This window comes from Polyodon spathula, chromosome 9 (genome assembly GCF_017654505.1).
Source record: "Polyodon spathula isolate WHYD16114869_AA chromosome 9, ASM1765450v1, whole genome shotgun sequence".
Lineage (NCBI taxonomy): Eukaryota > Metazoa > Chordata > Actinopteri > Acipenseriformes > Polyodontidae > Polyodon > Polyodon spathula.
Window position 1 is genome coordinate 50,179,560 of NC_054542.1, and position 21,121 is coordinate 50,200,680.

The following is a 21,121-nucleotide window of genomic DNA, read 5'->3' on the forward strand; positions in this document are numbered from 1 at the left end:
TGAAACACAAACCTCGCTGAGCTGAAGAGCTGCCAGGAATATATGGCACCCATGAATACTTTACAAAAAAGCATGATTACATCAGTGCTTGGTTACAGTTGCACTGCATGAGAACCACTGAAACTCTAGCCTAGTGTAAAGCACAGTGAAATCATGGTACAAGCACAACAAAGTACAGTAAAGCCTAGCAAAGCACAGTGAAACGAGAATGCCGACGACTCTGATGTTGGTCAAACCCGTGTTCCATGTGAAACCCTGACTGGTACAGCAGGAATGCTGCAACGTGCTACAGCTCTTTGCAAAGTGGCAGAGTAAATTGTACTGCACCAGTACTAACCTGCCCAGCTTCAACAATTTCAAACACATGCCAGGGCCAGAATGGGTCTAAAAACCACACCTTTCCAGCTGCATTGTCTTCAGGGATATAGAAATTTCACTGGATCCAAGCAAACACCTACATGCTGAAAAGGGCAGGTTTACATTTGACTTGCTTTGATTTTCAGGTATGACAACTTTGATGGTCTACATGGGATTGTTTACTCAAGTCACGAGTCTGCCTCAATTACACTGTATACCCATCCTACTGCAGGAGTCTCAAAACACGAGTCAGCCTCAATTACACTGTATACCCATCCTACTGCAGGAGCTAAACACGAGTCAGCCTCAATTACACTGTAGACCCATCATACTGCAGGAGTCTCAAAACACGAGTCAGCCTCAATTACACTGTATACCCATCCTACTGCAGGAGCTAAACACGAGTCAGCCTCAATTACACTGTATACCCATCCTACTGCAGGAGTCTCAAAACACGAGTCAGCCTCAATTACACTGTATACCCATCCTACTGCAGGAGCAAAACACGAGTCAGCCTCAATTACACTGTATACCCATCCTACTGCAGGAGCAAAACACGAGTCAGCCTCAATTACACTGTATACCCATCCTACTGCAGGAGCAAAACACGAGTCAGCCTCAATTACACTGTATACCCATCCTACTGCAGGAGCAAAACACGAGTCAGCCTCAATTACACTGTATACCCATCCTACTGCAGGAGCAAAACACGAGTCAGCCTCAATTACACTGTATACCCATCCTACTGCAGGAGCAAAACACGAGTCAGCCTCAATTACACTGTATACCCATCCTACTGCAGGAGCAAAACACGAGTCAGCCTCAATTACACTGTATACCCATCCTACTGCAGGAGCAAAACACGAGTCAGCCTCAATTACACTGTATACCCATCCTACTGCAGGAGCAAAACACGAGTCAGCCTCAGCTACACTGTATACCCATCCTACTGCAGGAGCAAAACACGAGTCAGCCCCAATTACACTGTATACCCATCCTACTGCAGGAGCTAAACACGAGTCAGCCTCAATTACACTGTATACCCATCCTACTGCAGGAGCAAAACACGAGTCAGCCTCAATTACACTGTATACCCATCCTACTGCAGGAGCAAAACACGAGTCAGCCTCAATTACACTGCATACCCATCCTACTGCAGGAGCAAAACACGAGTCAGCCCCAATTACACTGTATACCCATCCTACTGCAGGAGCAAAACACGAGTCAGCCTCAGTTACACTGTATACCCATCCTACTGCAGGAGCAAAACACGAGTCAGCCTCAATTACACTGTATACCCATCCTACTGCAGGAGCAAAACATGAGTCAGCCTCAATTACACTGTATACCCATCCTACTGCAGGAGCAAAACACGAGTCAGCCTCAGTTACACTGTATACCCATCCTACTGCAGGAGCAAAACATGAGTCAGCCTCAATTACACTGTATACCCATCCTACTGCAGGAGCAAAACACGAGTCAGCCTCAGTTACACTGTATACCCATCCTACTGCAGGAGTCTGAAAACACGAGTCAGCCTCAATTACACTGTATACAGCAGCTTGAGACAAATGCTACCTATATTAAGTTTGTTCAATTGTAAGAAATATCTGCCCTGCTTCTGAAATGCCCTTGCTACATAGATTCCAGAGCAGGCACTGGGCTTGCTGTGTGGAAAGGAAACTTTGAGGTTGTTCACATGACAGTATGCAAGATGGCATTATACGAGCGTACTATAGTAAGAGAAGCTGGGAACCCAATGGAGTTACTCCTTTAATACAGAAGTCAGCCGGACCATTCCAGCAGCCACATTGTGCTGGCAGTGCAGTTTTTCTAATTCATTAATAAAAGGGCAAAGTCTGTAAAAGGGCATGACTGTGTAACTATTTACCACACTTATTGAGGAAAGGGTTTTTTGCTTATTCATGCAGCAACAATAAGCACATGGTTTGCATTTCAAAGTGTTGCATGGCTGGCCCTGTTGTAATGTACTCAAACAGTACATCCATTCTTCATCAGTGTAAAGATCATGCAATAGAAGCTGCATCATTCAGATTCAGTGGGAAGTATCTCTGCTATTGATCTAGGACTGTGTAAGACAGTGCTGGAGGCTCATTCTAATCAAAGAATAACAGTTGCAATCACACAAAGAGAACTATTTTAGGGTTTGGAAGAGGCTGGATTGGTTCGAAGAAACTAGAAGAGGTGGAAGAAAGACCAGGAGTGGAAGAGCCCACTCTCTTGTAAAAGGGAGGAAACCACAATCCCTGCAAAATCAAAACCACTTGGCGTGTCCAGTAGTAAGTAGGGTCAGCACCTTGCTGCCGTTAATTGATCAGTTAACACATTAAAAACACACCTGCACGTCAAGACATTGAGGTAAAGCAGTTATATTTCCAGGAACGACGGAGCTGAATGGACGTCTCTCTCAGAGTTCACATGCAAGACCAGGACTTTCTGTGGTGTCAGCAACTAAACTGAACTCCACCCCTGGGCAGCAGTGGGGTTAAAGGGTTTCAAGAATCTGGAACTTGTTATATATTTTTTCTTGTTATAAGGTGGGTATGCTGACATGTTTTCGCATTGATCAGTACAACATACAGTAAATGTGCTTTATTTGCAGTACAGGGACCAGCTCTTACTGGGCAGTAGAACACATTTCTCTCCAATACAGGTGTATGGGCAGCTCTTACTGGGCAGTAGATCACATTTCTCTCTAATACAGGTGTATGGGCAGCTCTTACTGGGCAGTAGATCACATTTCTCTCTAATACAGGTGTATGGCACCTTAAAGCAGCCTCTGCCCAGTTGGTAACCCATTCAGGTTGCATGGAACACTTCTGTATTTAAAAAAAAATAAAAAAAACAGCAACATTTTGAACGCTGCCACTCAGCAGTAAAAATAAATAAATAAAAAGAATGCTTTGGTTGCATCACTATACAATTCCCAGAAGTGAAGAAACATCAAATCAGTCAGGGTTAGCATTTTCAAAAATTTTATGAAAAAGGGTTCCTGTAAAAAGGAAAGGAGGGGGGGGGGGGTTCATCCGAAAGACTTGGTTCAACTGTGAAAGCTCACGTATAAAATCATTTCAAACCAAGTGTATCGAACAAGTCATTTCATGGAATGCATACATCATACCTGGATCAGACACGCAGGTACTGAACAGTGAAGAGCTCCATACACAAGCTAGTGAACTACATAATGAAACCCTTAGTAGGGCAATGAATGAACCTGTCAATAAACAATGCAACACAAATACATACAGAACTGCAACCATATTCGTGATATGGCCAAACTCTATAAAATGTCCAGTGTACCATTCATTTCAAAACTGAAACAAAAAACCTTGATGAGAGCAAACAGCAGCAACTTCCCCTCTGAAAAGAGCTGTTTAACTGGAGAGGAACAGAAAGGACTGCAGCGCTGGCATCACAAGCAAACGTAACAAGTCTCTCATGTACAGCTCACGGTTCTGAGGTCATGTACGAGGTTCTTTTCAAAGTGGCTTGCTGGGGATATTACAAACATTGTGTTAAGTCTTTAAATAAAAAAATAAAAAAATAAAAAAAAAATTAAAAAGTAGGACACAGAGACACATAAGCAGTCTGTCGAAACCCTGTGTGTCGTGCGAATCCTGCAAACTACATACTGAATTGTTTACAGGATGATCCAGTTTCTGCCCACTTTTTCAGGGCACAAGCAAAATAAACTGAGGCAATGACCGGCTAAGGAGAACAGAGAGTGTGTAGTGTAATACAATATATACACACACATATATATACATTATACACACACACAAAAAGCATTCCCCAGTGGCCAGGTCAACACCAAGAAAACACAATAGCGATATTAAAATAGCTTCAAATAAATAACTGGAGATCCCTTTAGGGCCGCAGGCACAGGCCTGCACCTCAGTTGTTTCTTGCTGGGTCTGTAACATTAGCAGCTTGTGAATACAGCCCTGCTGAACAACAATCTGCAGTGCTGGGGAGCTGCAGAGAGGCTGAATTTACAACTGGAACAGAGATTGTACAACAGTCCACAGTGCTGGGGCACACACACGGTACACTACATGGATTGCATGTGCACAAACGATAAACTACAGGGATTGCGTGCGCGCACACACACACAGTTTCCCTTCAGGTCTTGGCGTGTATAAGGAACAGTTATAATAAAACAATGTTTATGTTTTCTGTCCCATTAAGACATGCATGTTTTTTCATATGGCCCCAGAAACAATATTAAATTACACAATTTAAAGTTTGAAACAAAGGTGAAAGATTGAAATCTCTCGTGTGAACAGCGTATAAAGAGAACCCAACAACTGGAGGAGGGGCTGCCACTCCTCTCAGAAACAGCCCACTCCACTGCACAGGCAGTATTCTTCCAATACACACAAACACATCACAGCCAAAACAAAAGGCTACAGATTAAGGCAACAGATTAGGAAAAGCAAAGCATAAGTGAAAAAAATACTCATTTCAGTAGGACCTGCATTTTCCAGAGATTGCTTCACTTACACATTTAGCTGAATTCATGTAGTTTTTTGGCAAAACTTTGCAGATATGCTCTCTACAAATACAGTGATCACCTCATCTTCATACCTCTCAATACAGTGAACACCTCATCTTCATACCTCTCAATACAGTGAACACCTCATCTTCATACCTCTCCCCTCAAAAAACAAAAAAACAAAACACACACCTCCTTTGAAACCCTAAATCAGGTCACAGCAAACCGAGGACTCCCTGAAAACACCGCCCAACATTGTACTCACAGTGGTCTTCAAGCGCCCTCTTGTGGAAAACCACAAAATAACACCAATGCACTCAGGACAATATGAATACCAACATAGCTTCCTGTGTGCAACTTCAGATGTTTCAACCACCCGCACCCCCAGGCAATTCAGAGATGCCATCATGAAGCAGGTCTTGTTTGATTTGTGGATTACCAGGCCTCCTCATTACAGAGAATCTGAGTAAAGCCTGCAGTCAAACAAGTAACAGGTCACTCCCAAGTTTCAATTTGTGCTTGAACTGAGTGCAAGGATTTAGTCAACCAAAATGTTAAACCGTGCATTTAACACCATTTACATATGTGTGTGTGTGTGTGTGTGTGTGTGTGTTTCAGTTGCCCATTACTTCAAAGGCATTTCAAGTTATAAACCTGTACAATAAACCTTCTCACAAGGAGAAACTTCTAAGCAAGTAACAATTAAAGTTGTGTTTCACTTCATTCCAAATCTGGAAACTGGCTCAAGAATTTAGAGAACAAAAAAACTCCACGTTCACAAACAGCTTTACATCACCTCCTTAATATAAACAGACAGACACACTGTAAAGCTTCATAGGAGACAAGCAGCTGATTGCCAATATTTACGACTGCCCTCCAACCCAGCAGCTATCCTGTGGTGATGGTAGTATCCTCCCTGTAAACTACTGTATAAACAAGGTGGTCATTTATTCAGTGTTTGTAAGACCGGCGATTTCAACAAATTTGCTCCCCAGAAGGAGAGTACCCATGTACAGTCCTGTATATAAAAAATAATTTTTAAAAAGTTGTATATCATTTTTATTAGTTAGCTCTGTGTACAACTCAAAAGAAGCTGGACAGAAAGGACAAAGGACAACACGGCCCTTTATGTAAGGTCTAACCCCCGGGACAGTTCAGAGATGGCTTGTACTCCCTTGCACCTGGTACCCCCGTGAAGAAGAATACCGTTTGTAATATTCATGACAATTTTTTTTCCTCATTGAATTGAAGGTCTCCTCATACAGTCCTACTGCTCTACAGCAAACATGGTGGGCACGGGAATGGGCTGAATGGCTGCCAGTCCACGCCTGAAACCTATGCTGGGGAAGCCTGTTCAGGCCGAGGGCACAATCTTCTTATGATGAAGACTACCAGGCGTGAGAACGACTGACACCCGACACTCACACTGCCCTTCCCAGCGCCAAAGCCAAACCTTAAAAGAGAGCCAGGGAGCTGGAAGGCTGCACTGCCACAGTCAGTCAGTCAGTCATCACCTCTGCACAGAGGGCCGGCACACCAGAGCCACTTTACTGCAGCTGCTGCTTTTGCCGTAGTGTCGCTCTGGGCTGTCCCCCTCAGAGCTGCTGCCCTGCAGGCGTGAGGGCTCACGCTTTCCATCTGCCTCCGTCTCCGAGTCGCTCAGCTCCAGATCCGGGCAGTAGCCGTCGTTCTCCTGGTAGGGCTGCCCGCTGCCAGCCTGCCTCTCGGGGGCTGGTTTGGTCCACAGCCTCTCCTTGGCAGTGTTTTTCCGAGAGGGCTTACCAGAGCTTCGCAGGTCTTCCGTCGTCCGCACCAGGCTGTCTGTGGCCTCCTTGAAGGAGCGGCTGAAGTGCTCCATAGCTGATTTCCTGAAGTTGCCAGCGCCGCCGCTGCCTCCACCCCCAGCACCCGCTCCCTTTTTGGGGAGGCCCTGCTCACAGGGAGTCTGGCAGGAGCCGTCTCTTTTGTCCATGAGTCCGTTTGGTTTGGGGGGCCGGACGCGCTCTCGCTCCAGTCTGCCATTCCCATTAGGAGAAGGCTGCCCATGCAGAGCAGCATGGAGCGCCATAGGTTTCCCCGAGGGTTTGAGAGGGGGGGCCGGCAGGCAGTCTGTCTGAGGGAGCCCCAAGCCGGGAAGCAGGCCGTTGTTGCGGTCCTCTCTCGCAGCCCGGAGGTGTGACTTGATCTTCTCTCCGGCTCTCAGGGGCCCCTGCGGAGCAGCACCACTGCCCTTGTTGGAGACGTTCCCGCTGTTGTCGGGGCACAGGGGCCCGTTCCCGGACTTGGAGCCAGCCTTGCCGTTTCCTAAAGCTCCTTTGGGCATCTTCAGTTTGAGCGTTATCCGAGGAGGGGCCCTGAACAGCACACTTTCCAGCGGGCCTGACAGGGGAAGCCCTGAGGAGAGAGACAACACCACAGACACCTCAGTCAGTCCGCATCTTGTCCAAAAACAACAAACTAAAATGAAACAATTCAGACAGTGGAATTATATTGGGGGGAAAAAGACAAGATTTATTTCCAGTGGATTAAGTACAGTACAAGGTAATCAGAAACATTATTTCAGGAACCATTACTTCAGGAACCAAAAATCTTCACTAGTGCGTGACATTTTTTTAGCAGAGTCTTTTGCCAAATGTAATATGTTATTGCAGAAGTGCAAAGTTACCTCAGAGCACAGAGCTTTGCTTTCATGGCAGAAGAGTCAACAACAAGCTTATACTACAGAAATCTGTGTAGAAGACTCCCTGGGCAGCTGCCTCACTGGCTAGGTCCCCTGCCTCAGGGGTAGTCCTGTCTGAATACTGTATGGACCCATTGACACACACTGCAAGTCAAGCACAACCTCAGGAAAGGGTCTTGAAACACTGCAGGCTTGTCTGAGCCTACATGAAACATTTAGCTTTCTCTTATTGACGCTCTTAAACCCATTCTGCATTAGAAGTGGAGCATCACACAAGAAAAATTATTTCTTCCAAATTAAATCATGTAAGAGAGCCATTCCCCCACCAAGACATGAGCGAGCACTGCTTTCTCCACGTCTTGCGTCTTTACTACATGATATGAAAGGTACATTCACCGAGTAACTGGAGGGACACCCCCTCTTCAAACTACTGTAAACACTGTACAGCAGAGCAGGCATCCAGGGGGTATGGAGCTACAGGTAAACCCAGAGTACCTGCAGTAAGTTCCTGGTTATCCCCTGATGAGATCCTCCCAGTAGTACTCAAAGAAATGAAAGAAGTAATTTACAAACCGCTAACCAAGATCATGCAGCAGTCTCTTGACACAGGGGTGGTACCGACAGACTGGAAAATTGCAAACGTAATACCGATCCACAAAAAGGGAAACAAAACTGAACCAGGTAACTACAGACCAGTAAGCCTGACTTCTATTATATGCAAACTTATAGAAACTATAATAAGATCCAAAATGGAAAATTACCTATATGGTAACAGGGTACTGGGAGACAGTCAACATGGTTTTAGGAAAGGGAGATCGTGCCTAACTAACTTGCTTGATTTTTTTGAGGATGCAACATCGATAATGGATAATTGCAAAGCATATGACATGGTTTATTTAGATTTCCAGAAAGCTTTTGACAAAGTCCCGCACAAAAGATTAATTCTCAAACTGAACGCAGTTGGGATTCAAGGAAACACATGTACATGGATTAGGGAGTGGTTAACATGTAGAAAACAGAAAGTACTGATTAGAGGAAAAACCTCAGAATGGAGTGTGGTAACCAGCGGTGTACCACAGGGATCAGTATTAGGTCCTCTGCTATTCCTAATCTACATTAATGATTTAGATTCTGGTATAGTAAGCAAACTTGTTAAATTTGCAGACGACACAAAAGTAGGAGGAGTGGCAAACACTGTTGCAGCAGCAAAGGTCATTCAAAATGATCTAGACAAGATTCAGAACTGGGCAGACACATGGCAAATGACATTTAATAGAGAAAAGTGTAAGGTACTGCACGCAGGAAATAAAAATGTACATTATAAATATCATATGGGAGATATTGAAATTGGAGAAGGAATCTATGAAAAAGACCTAGGAGTTTTTGTTGACTCAGAAATGTCTTCATCTAGACAATGTGGGGAAGCTATAAAAAAGGCTAACAAGATGCTCGGATACATTGTGAAAAGTGTTGAATTTAAATCAAGGGAAGTAATGTTAAAACTGTACAATGCACTAGTAAGACCTCATCTTGAATATTGTGTTCAGTTCTGGTCACCTCGCTATAAAAAAAGATATTGCTGCTCTAGAAAGAGTGCAAAGAAGAGCGACCAGAATTAATCCGGGCTTAAAAGGCATGTCATATGCAGACAGGCTAAAAGAATCGAATCTGTTCAGTCTTGAACAAAGAAGACTACGTGGCGACCTAATTCAAGCATTCAAAATTCTAAAAGGTATTGACAGTGTCGACCCAAGGGACTTTTTCAGCCTGAAAAAAGAAACAAGGACCAGGGGTCACAAATGGAGTTTAGAAAAAGGGGCATTCAGAACAGAAAATAGGAGACACTTTTTTACACAGAGAATTGTGAGGGTCTGGAATCAACTCCCCAGTAATGTTGTTGAAGCTGACACCCTGGGATCCTTCAAGAAGCTGCTTGATGAGATTTTGGGATCAATAAGCTACTAACAACCAAACGAGCAAGATGGGCCGAATGGCCTCCTCTCGTTTGTAAACGTTCTTATGTTCTTATGTTATTCTCTACAGTACAGACCCAGGTGTAACAGGTAAACCCAGACTACCTGCAGTGAGTTCCTGGTTATTCTCTACAGTACAGACCCAGGTGTAACAGGTAAACCCAGAGTACCTGCAGTGAGTTCCTGGTTATTCTCTACAGTACAGACCCAGGTGTAACAGGTAAACCCAGACTACCTGCAGTGAGTTCCTGGTTATTCTCTACAGTACAGACCCAGGTGTAACAGGTAAACCCAGAGTACCTGCAGTGAGTTCCTGGTTATTCTCTACAGTACAGACCCAGGTGTAACAGGTAAACCCAGAGTACCTGCAGTGAGTTCCTGGTTGACGAGTTGCACCTGGAGGTTGAAGATCTGCTCTTGAGCTTTGCTTTGAGACAGTTTCAGCTTCTCTCGTCTGCTCACCATGTAACACAAGTTTCTTACCTGCGGTGACACAGAAGGAACAAAAGAAATCAGTGCTTTAAAGGAGGGGGGGTGTGTGGGGGGAACAGACTAAAAAGATGGCAATTCTGTCTACGAGTGACATCCAAAAAAATAAAACAAAACTACCATATTTGCAGAAGTGAACTTTTCTATTGCTGCATTCCGATTTCCATTTCAAATCCTATCCATTGTTAATATGAGCTCCATCTTTAAACAGCCTCATCTTTTAATATGCATCACATCTTATAATGTGAAACATACAGAATCAAGCTATTTAAAAATGGGGCTCACATTAAGAAATGGATGTAAAGTAAGAATCACCTGAAAACAGCACAAGTGTGCCTAAAATCAACATTAAAAAAATACCAAGAAATAATATGACTGCAAGTAAGAGTACTCCAGCTATTCACTGCACATATTTCCTGCAAGGCAAAGCTAGTAACCCGCTAGAGCATGTGTCTGTGTAGTTTGTTAGCAGCCCTGAGACAGTGGAAGGTACCCTCTCCAGGTCCTGGCGCAGGTGCATGAACATCCTCATGCGGGTGTGGATGCTGTCCTCCCTGGGCTGCAGCAACATGTTCTCCTCCCCTTCCATGGGCGGCAGCAGAGCCTTGTTGAAGTTGCTCTTGCGCTTCAGTTTCCAGTACTGGTAAACGAAGTCCAGAATGTGCTCGGGCAGCCCCAGCTGGCAGGCCAGGTCCTCGGAGCGCACCAGGGTGTAGAACTGCTCCTCCAGTGCCAGCAGCTTCTGGGCCCGCAGGCTGGTCTTCTCCGTCTCTGTGGCAGGCTTGGGCCGGGGCTCCCCTGCCGTGGGCTTGCTGTGCTTCAGGCAGTACGACTTGAACTTGACCTCGTCCCCCTCGTCCAGGATGGTCTTCATCTCCAAGCTGTGCTGGAACGCACAGGTCACATGGAATGCTGTGATGCAGCTCTTCACCGAGCACTGTAGAGAGGGAGACAATGAGAATTACTACTCCAGAGCGCAGTGTGACAATGAGAATTACTACTCCAGAGCGCAGTGTGACAATGAGAATTACTACTCCAGAGCGCAGTGTGACAATGAGAATTGCTACTCCAGAGCGCAGTGTGACAATGAGAATTACTACTCCAGAGGGCAGTGTGACAATGAGAATTACTACTCCAGAGCGCACTGTGCCAATGAGAATTACTACTCCAGAGTGCAGTGTGACAATGAGAATTACTACTCCAGAGCGCACTGTGCCAATGAGAATTACTACTCCAGAGCGCACTGTGCCAATGAGAATTACTACTCCAGAGTGCAGTGTGACAATGAGAATTCAGATATATTTGTCTCATATTTCGACTTAGTGACAGATTTTAAAACAGCTGAAACATTAGAAGTTTCTCAATTTTTTCACCAAGTGTTTTTGAAAGCGTAGACTACAGTGGGCTGTACTTTTAACTTGTGACATGACCTAGTGTCAAACCCAGAGGAGTACAGTCTGAAGCCTCCTGCAGCAGGTAATCAGAAGACACAATGAGAGGAATACCCTATGCGAACTCCTACATGCACATGACACGTGTAGGACAGCCATGGATTGACTGTACCTGAATACAAGCACCCGTCTTGAGTTTGCACAGACTGCAGACCAGCGCCCAGCGACTGGGTGGGATGTGAGACACCTTGGTGATAGGCTCCATTCTCTCTGGACAAGCAATGCTGACCTAGAAACAGGGGCAAAGGTACATTAGCAATCACAGCACAGGATACCTTCCAAAAAGAACCATGCATAGTATGGCTTGCTTTATAAAAACTGGTAACATGTTTCACCGTTTCCCCTTCTAACCCACTACCAGTTTTCTGTCAACAGCCAATGTGTGCGACTTCCCAACACATATTTAAATAAACAGAGGTGTGCAAAGCCCTTGGACATTACCTCTGGAATCCACAGGGCACAGCTGACATGGGCCCACTTAGTCCCGGCCCGCGTTGCCTTCATGGCGCCTCCCCTCTGCGGGCACAGCAGACACTGCGGGTGGATCGCCAGCACGCAGGTCCGGCACAGCCAGCTGCCATGCGGTACCTTCAGGATCCCGTAGCACGCCTGCAGCAGACGAGACAGGCAGGGATATGAACACAACTGCAGGGACTAGGGATCCCCAGTCAAAATCTGGAGGTGCGGCTAACAGACACCAAGGGCCGGTTTCATGAAGCATTTACTTTGATGAAAGTATGAGAACAAAGTAGGCGGTCCCAGACAAGTTAACGGTTTATCCCATCCCCAGTAGTCTCCACCCTTGCACAGTCCTGCGTGTCTTCCCCACTCAGCCCACCTGATGCACGCAGATGTTGCACTGGTCACAAAAGACCATGTCATTTCCCTCCTCGCTGTCAGGGGAACGGCACACATCACAGATGACGTCCTCGTCATACTCGATGCCCAGCCCCTCCTCCGTCTCAATGGCGTGGTTCATGCTCTCATGGCACTGCCTCTCCAGAGCCTCCATGGCCTTCTCCATGGTGAACTCATCCAGCAGACTGCATCCTGCCAGGGAGGAACAAACAGCCTCTAAATCAGCCTCTCGTTTAGTTCTTGGGCATTTTCCACAGGACAGCAAAACCAAGACTTTTGCTCAAAGGATTCAGGGCATTTGATGTCAGTAAGAAGCAGAGCAGAGTGCTTCTTCCTAACAAATGAAACACTTGCATACTGTGTTTAATTCTTTGTACCCGTTAAATATCTTGGTAGCCATGCAGACAACAAACTTCAAAATTGTTATAAATTGTTTATTCTAAGATGCATGACAAAAGCACAGACAATTTAAATTATACTGCAGTTACATGCTCAACCTTACATTGCTATACATTGGAAAACAATGAGCATTTCCATTATTTCTAAGCCTTGCAAAATAGCAGAAACCTCTCTTGCACCAGCACTGGACTATAAACAATGGTAGAGGTATGTTTCCAGGTGGTGATACAAGAACAATCTAGCAGTTTTTAGCGAAGTACAATGAGAGTCAGCATCAGCAGAGAGACTCAGAAGGCTGGCTCTCCCTCTCGCTCACCCTCACCCAGCTCCTCCAGTTCAGCGTTGAGCTCCTGCAGCCAGAAGAGGTCCATGTCGTCCAGGTCATAGCGGCACATGGACTCAGCCAGCTCCATGATGTTCACATAGCCGGACTCCACGGGCTCCTGGCTGGAGCACTGGATGTACTTCCGCTGCCGAACAAACAGGCTCTCCTTCGGCTTCTCTGCGATGACCCTGCAAGCAGCCCAGCAACACTCCCAGTTAATAACGTGACAATTCAGCTAGAACCCCACCCCCTGTTAATAATAACGTGACAATTCAGCTAGAACCCCACCCCGTTAATAACAACATGATAATTTAGCTAGAACCGCACTCCCTGTTAATAACAATGTGACAGTCCCATGATGAGGTCTCATCATATAATTAGTGTAAAACTGCCGAGTATATTACTCTACACAATTCCTGTCTCTACGATTGATGTTGTGTGCTTGCTTTTAACAAACATTTTTAATAGAACAATGTGTAAGTGCTATTTTTTAGCATGGCACAGCAGGTACTCAAACGTTTCATTAGCCTGGGATTCAGAAAGCATAAAGCACCACTTGACAGCAGGCACTGGCTGTGAGGCGCAGCGTGCGGGTTGAGGACCTGCCTGAGGGAAGGCTGCAGGATGGAGTCGGGGCTGGCTGGGACCTGCACCCCCTTCTCCCACTCCTGCTTCCATGTGTCAGCCAGGAGGTAGTACTCTTCAGGGTTAATGTGGTGCGAGTCCGGCAGCTTCATAGCACTGATCAGGTCTTTTCTGAACACCTGGAGGAACAAAAGCAGGAGTTCACTTTGTGTTTAACCGCTCTCTTAAAAGGCTGCTTGGTACGAGTGGGGGTGGGTAGGCGGTATGCAGGATTGAAAGGGGACGGGGACAATACGAAAGCGGTGCGCAACACTTCTGACCAATAACGCAGTCTCTTTAGTCTTTTTGTCTGGTCCTGTTTCAGGCCCAGTTTTTCTCTGGTTGCCCCTGCCCATTTCAGAACTCAAATCCTGCAACACCCTACTGGTATACTGTAGGGTGTCAAGCTGCCCATTGTCATTAATACAGGTTTTGTCTTTCAGTTCTTACAGCACACCCAACGTGGAAGCAGTGTGGTGTGCAGTGGAAATGGGCTCTCTGGAAACAGGCTTTGTCTATTCCCTTACCTCAGCAGGCTTCTTCGGCTGGCTGACAGCAATGTCCACTTTGTCCCCATACTTGTAGGACGACGAGAACGATGTGGAGGGACCTACAAACCAAAATAAATAGGAGGCTTATTTGAACTGCAAGGTAGGCAATTTAAAACAATGCAGCACCTTTACAATAATCTGTGCACTACACAAACACACTGCTGGCATGGGTTCCAACAGAAGACGGAGGTGAATGAAGACTAAACATAACCTCCAATCTCCAACCACCTGACAAGTCTTGCCATTCTGGATTTTTTTTTTTTTCTACTGGTCAAAATCCATGGCCTAGAAAGTTGGCAAACCTGTTTAACACATTTAAGAAAACTACAGAAGAAAACTAGGTCCTTCAAACTGATTGCAATAAGAAGCAACTAAAACATGACTACTTTTTGTTTTACCCAAATCTTTGTCAATGTAGAACGTACAGCTATGGCTGTATGTGGTAAAGGTTTGACAACCACCACCCTGAACAAAATCAGACAGCCGACTTATTTCTGCCTGGCAATACTAGAGCCCCTGGAGCCCAATCTTCCCCTCATAATGAAACATTGGGGAGGGGGGGGGGGTATATCTACTAGGCTAGTTCAGTAAAACAGCTGCTCTGTTTGTATATTGCACACAGAGCTCTACAGCAGTTAGCCCAAAACCCACTCAAAGAAGATGCCACATCCTGTTAGACACATCTGCATACCGCTAGTCTCAGCTGCTGACTAATAGTCAGGCATTCCTACAGAACAGCAGCAGAACAGAACAAAACAGCAGCAATACCATGGACACCTCCTGGATGCCCATCCAAGTCTCACAGCTTTTCTGCTAGTGAGGATCCCTGCACTGCCTGTCCTTTCTCTAGTGAGGATCCCTGCAGTGTCTGTCCTTTCTGCCAGCGAGGATCCCTGCTGAGCCTGTCCTTTCTGCTAGTGAGGATCCCTGCAGTGCCTGTCCTTTCTGCTAGTGAGGATCCCTGCAGTGCCTGTCCTTTCTGCTAGTGAGGATCCCTGCAGAGCCTGTCCTTTCTGCTAGTGAGGATCCCTGCAGTGCCTGTCCTTTCTGCTAGTGAGGATCCCTGCAGTGCCTGTCCTTTCTGCTAGTGAGGATCCCTGCAGTGCCTGTCCTTTCTGCTAGTGAGGATCCCTGCAGTGCCTGTCCTTTCTGCTAGTGAGGATCCCTGCAGTGCCTGTCCTTTCTGCTAGTGAGGATCCCTGCAGAGCCTGTCCTTTCTGCTAGTGAGGATCCCTGCAGTGCCTGTCCTTTCTGCTAGTGAGGATCCCTGCAGTGCCTGTCCTTTCTGCTAGTGAGGATCCCTGCACTGCATGTACACAGTCCTTATTAAAAGGCATGGAAGCAGATCCATTTTCCTCAGCTGCTATGGTTGATACACTGACATGCCAGTTACGATACAATATGCATCATGACACTTGTGATGGTTCTGATGGGCTGCTTGTATGATGCAGAATATCATATGATAATTTATGGATAAACCATTTTGTTAATAAATCAGATAGGAAGTGTGTATTCATACCAACTACAAAACACAAGTATTCTTTATTCAAGGACCACCCGGCGCACTATAGTAAGCTATGTTGTGCTTTTGGTTCTACATGATGATACAAACGATAGATACCTCTATTACGATACGGTACGTCATGTAAAGAATCCATCGTGATTCGTCGATACACCGTTACACCCCTAATCATGTGTCGTATAAAAACACAACGGTGTTGTTTACAGAGACATGCAAATATATTTTCGCGGTACTTTGCAAGTGACTGTACTTGCACTATACAACCCTTTTTTCCTGTTTGAAATATGTCAGAATTGTGATGACGATATTTCAGGGGTGGTCAGCCCTGGTCCCAGAGAGCCGCGGAGTCTTCTGGTTTTCGTTCCGCTGGAGTTCTCAATTATCGAACTGAACCAATGAATTGGTCCACACCGGAACTTCTTTTCCCATTGCTGATTTAAAAGACAGCCAGAAAAGCTGCAGGATTGCATCCCTCCAGGACCAGGGCTGGATGGCCCTGCTGTACTTCCACACACTGGGGAGACAGCAGTGCTAAGAATGGTGCAGTGGACTCACTCTCATTGTCAGAGCTGTCACTGCTACTGGAAGGCCTGTGGCGTTTCATCCTGATGTACCCTAAACAAGAAAGAAAAGAACAAACTAAATCAGATTAGATGATTAACAACAAGTTGAAAACAGCAGTCCTCCCCTCCTCACTGCCTTGCACAGCAAAAAGGGTCACATTTGAAATGTGCTCAGAAGTCTTTGTTTAATAACAGTTCACATTTCTATAGCGCATTTCATCACGAGAATCCCAAAGCACTTCCCCCACACACACACGCACGCACAAAATTAACAATTAAACAGTCGATACAAAATGTGGTTTTAATTGTAAAAATCGAAAAACTAAGTTTGTAGAGCTAGAACAATTAAGAGTATAAAACAAATGGAATTAAATTGTACTGTTATTATAATAATAATAATAATAATAATATCAACACTCCAACAAATCCAACTAAGATCTAACCTACACCTTAAATGAGAATGTGACAGAGTGCACAATATCACACACAGGTTAATCAGGAAATTTATTTCAATCATTTTAAGAAAGAAGGCAGTCAGTACCCATCCCCTCCCTCTATCCTTGAATTGCCGCATGTGGCTCAAGGTACTCACCATAAATCCCAAACTCCTGTGCACTCTAGTGTGTTGTCCTGGCAAGTCTGCACTGCTCTCCTCACATCCCTGCAAGAACAGCACACAACGCAGACAGGTCACTAACAACTGTTCACCACAGTGAATACAGTTACTCCTCCTCTAGGATGAAACATTTGCATTTTTCAATATTACAGCAAGCCGCTTTCCAGATACCAGCATTTATAGAAGTCAGTAACTTCAAACTTGGAAATTTCAGACTTAAATAACAACTCTTCAATTTGTTTAGAAATGTCACATTCAAATTCCTAGTTTCAACTGTTGCCAGAAAAAAAAAAAAAAAAAAAAAAAACAAGTTGACCTAATTTTATAACCCTAAAACATTAATTATTGACATAAATCTCAGAGAGAAAACACTATCTAGCTTTTTACCATTTCAGAAACAGCAGCTGCCAAAGTTTTTCATTACTTCTGTCTTCAGGTTAAAAAAAAAAAAAAAAAAGCAAGCCCCCCTCTCCCCCCCCCCATCACTTACAAATGAGAAGTTCTATTGTGAGAAAGGGGTCTAATTGCATTATTTTAAACCTGCCTCCAATGACAGTAACATACAAGGGGAAACCAGAAGTAACAGAGAGGAGTCTGGATATTCATGCCATTGGGCTCCCCCTGTGAATTCAGGGTCACGCAGGGGTCTTCTCGTACAAGAGGAGTCTGGATATTCATGCCATTGGGCTCCCCCTGTGAATTCAGGGTTATGCAGGGCAGTTTCATCTATTCCAGATTCATTATGAGCTTGATTAGCCACAGCCTATAGCTAACAAACTCAGATGCGTCTTATTAAAACCAGGAATGGAAGAAACTGCTATGCAATGGGGTCTTATTCCCACCCCTGCTCTGTAATAACGTGAGGATACGTGTACAAGTCAATGTGGATGTCAAAAAAGATCAAATGCACGAGCCCCTTCTAAAACAAAGACAGACGTTTAAATAAATCCTCCAAGAATCCAACGGAAACCCTAATGACTTTCCACTGGCGTGCTTTCCTAAGGAGTTGAACTTTATTGAGGTAGCAAGTGCATTCGTGGATTAGTTATGGGATCTAAATGTTGTTTTTGTATTATACCTGGATTACTCAACTAGACCATTGTGGAGGATGATCAGTGATCCAAAGTAACTTCTCAAACAATCGTCAGTTTACTGTGGGCATCCTGGCCCAACCCAGCTACTGCAGCACCATGCCTGTTTGTCAGTCTGAAGAGAAAAAAAATGCACAATGCACCAGACCTGAAAGTTTAGAGATCTGCTTGTGTTTATTATTCCATAAAGCACACCGGTCCCTCAGCTGCTCTGACACACATTTACTGAGCAGAAACCAAACCAGAAACGGCAGTGATCTTAACACCATTTCAGTCCTATACAAAGAGAGACGCTTTCAAAGCTGGTAACTTGTCTTCAGTAACTGTTTTTTTCCCATTTAATTAACAGTGTGTGTGAACTCTACGGAGTTAGAGAAGTTGCCTTGACGTAACTTCGGGGGAAAAAAAACACATCCGTTCCAGAACTACAGTACCTGTAGCAGGGCAACACCAAACATTCTCCGAAGTTGGAGTTCAATTACAACCAGCTGCTAAAGTATATAAATAATGGGGTTCCAAACAGACAATTGAGCTCTGTGTTAAGACCTGCTGAAACCAGGTTTATTTAGTGGTGCAATCAGGAACTTTAACAATTCAACACACTATAAAAACCAGAGCAGTCCTAAGTAGCAATTGTGTGTGTTTGGACTGACACACAATGAGGAAATCAAAGAACGAAAAGTAAGAGGAAAGAATGCCCGGGACGAGAGTGGGATTTTTCTCAGACGTACTCCATCGCTAAAGTCCTGCAGTTCACATACTGAGGATACCACAGTGATAAATAATGTGCTTTATTTTTTATGTATTCATTTGAGATTGAGTAATTTAGTTTGGTATGTAAACTATTCACAAACCACCATTTCCAACATTCTTAAATGTACAGTTTGGGGATACTGTATAGCTACAACTACCTTACTACAAAAATAAATAAATAAATAACAATGAAAAAAAAAATCTGATTTAAATCAAATACAATTTTTTGGATATATATATATATATATATATATATATATATATATATATATATATATATATATATATATATATATATACAGGCTTGAAACTTGCACTATCCCTGCACCCGGTCCTGGGTTTCCACCCGGTCCTGGGTTTTCAGAACTACTTTCAATTAATGTCCAGGTATGGAAATGAGAAGAGTGTCTAATTTTTTATAGAAGTAAATGGATTATTTTGTACTTTATATTAAACAAAAATAGTAGGTATCCTAATTGTTTATTTTTTTCTTAAACTAAATATAAATAAGTAAATGAAACGTGAACGAGACATTGTTGTACTGTACACTGGCACTCAGTCGATGCATCACCAGCACCGTACACTACTGTAGTTAACCCCTAGGCGCTGTTGAAAAGAAATTCACGACCTGTGACAAACTCCACATGTCGTGTCCGGATATGTTTAGAACAAAGAGCAACACAGCTCGACGCGGGCATGCCGTTTCGCCCCGTGTTCATCACTGGCGCAGGCACACGCAGACCCCGATTCTGTATTTGTATCCACGTTCTTATTTTCAACCCAAATAAAACTGTACCGCTGTATTTAAAACAATATTAAAAGGCCGCCTCTGACGTACCAGCTACTTGTGGTGCTAATTAGATTTGAACCGTGGACATTGCTGCCACTGTTGTTGCTCGAGGTAGTCTGTTTTTACAGTTTAAAATAATTTATGACAACAAAAAAGTACACAAAAGTGTATGCTGATTTCCAAACAAGTAAGCATGCGCAAACCTATTTCTTATACAAGTAAGGCCACCTTGCTTAAGTATAAATTGTGGGCTTTAACAAGTTCTTCCTTGGTTGGGTGCTCCATCAGCAACGGGGATACAATAATAATATTGATAACCAAAAGGATAAAGACTGGTCGAGTCCGTTCACGAGTGTCTTCCTCTTTCTCTGGCTATTCTGAGTGGCCTTGCCGCCAAACTGTAGCCTTGCTGCATTATGAATACACAACAGCACAAGTGGCTGGCTGAAGAAATCAAACAAGGGCTCCACCGCCACTGCCACTCGTGCTAACAACACTTTCACCGGCCAATATTAACCACGTACCACCTCCGACATATCGCAGCATCCAGCACAACGCACAGCCAGGGAAACGGGGCCGCCGTGCTGGCATGCCCTTATGCACTCATTCAGCATTTTGTATTGAAAAGAGAAGGAAAAGGCCATGCAGCCAGGAGCAATGAGGCCCTTGCCCGTATCAACCCATTCGGGGCCAGCCCTGGCATGGCAGACACAGACTGATAGAGAGCGAGCAGTGTATTAATAATGCAGCGCCCTTACCTTTCTGAGAATTAACGCGATCAGCGTGGGAACCTGTGCTGCTGCTTCTCAGCGTCTTCCGCGAAGAGACAGCCGCAGGATCAATCGCGTCCTTTCTTAGTTTTTCCTTTCATTCACTCTCTCCATTTCCCCTCCACTCGGCAGCAGCAGCACAACAGACCTATTATGCACCCGTAGTGCAGGGCCCTAGACTCCGCCTTCTCTCTCCCTCTCCCTCGGATCAGCTTCTGCCTGCCACAGACCTTGGAAGCTATTTTTTTAAAACAAACTTTATTTAAAGCCACCCTGTCAAACATGTCTGTTTGTTTTTTGACTGTTACATCGTTGTGTATGGCTATTACATTGTCAAGTGCTGTGTTTAATTTCTGTCAATATAAACCGATGTGGCACAGCTAAGCAGTACTGTATGTGCACATGGACAGTGAATTAATTCCCTCAAGTATCGAGCCTCACTGCCCTCTTCTTGTTGCGCTGCACTGTGTGAACTAATCAGACGTGCTTATTATGCATCTGCCCGCAGCAGCAGCAGGTTATGCATAGCAAGGTCTCTTTAAGGGAACCAAACAATGTCTAGTACAATCATTGTGATTTTTCTATTTGTTTGTTTGTTTTAAAGTAGCCTGCTACGCTTCTAAAACTATTATTTGAAAAATCTTATGGGGCAATCTTTAATTCCATACCCAGAACTCCCAAGTGACCTGCAGACCTGCGACAGGCATCATACAGCCCGTGAAATAAAACTTCTATGTAAGATCAGTGTTCGGGTGATGTAAACACTTCCAGTCTGTCATTATCAGCATACGAT

General features: G+C 44.6%; 2 protein-coding genes across 3 annotated transcripts; one reads left to right on the forward strand and one right to left on the reverse strand.

Moving 5' to 3' along the window:
• Positions 1 to 5: 5 nt before the first annotated feature.
• Positions 6 to 3,933, forward strand: LOC121321003 (G2/mitotic-specific cyclin-B3-like). The gene is made up of 2 exons (XM_041259891.1): positions 6 to 3,031; positions 3,083 to 3,933. Exon 1 carries the CDS (start codon positions 506 to 508, stop codon positions 1,958 to 1,960), a length of 1,455 nt encoding a protein of 484 aa, XP_041115825.1. The 5' UTR covers positions 6 to 505; the 3' UTR covers positions 1,961 to 3,031; positions 3,083 to 3,933.
• A 1,981-nt stretch (positions 3,934 to 5,914) lies between these two features.
• Positions 5,915 to 20,709, reverse strand: LOC121321002 (protein Jade-3-like). Of its 2 annotated transcripts, none has more exons than XM_041259890.1 (12): positions 20,317 to 20,709; positions 16,901 to 16,969; positions 16,301 to 16,360; positions 14,200 to 14,282; positions 13,655 to 13,812; positions 13,046 to 13,236; positions 12,305 to 12,516; positions 11,908 to 12,075; positions 11,579 to 11,695; positions 10,509 to 10,952; positions 9,892 to 10,009; positions 5,915 to 7,267 (listed from the first exon to the last, which is right to left on the reverse strand). In XM_041259890.1, the coding sequence occupies exons 3-12, from the start codon at positions 16,347 to 16,349 to the stop codon at positions 6,384 to 6,386; spliced, it is 2,424 nt and encodes an 807-aa protein (XP_041115824.1). In that variant the 5' UTR covers positions 16,350 to 16,360; positions 16,901 to 16,969; positions 20,317 to 20,709; the 3' UTR covers positions 5,915 to 6,383. The 2 variants fall into 2 exon arrangements, with proteins under 2 accessions (XP_041115824.1, XP_041115823.1); XM_041259889.1 differs by having other exon boundaries at positions 13,040 to 13,236.
• Between the last annotated feature and the right edge of the window lie 412 nt (positions 20,710 to 21,121).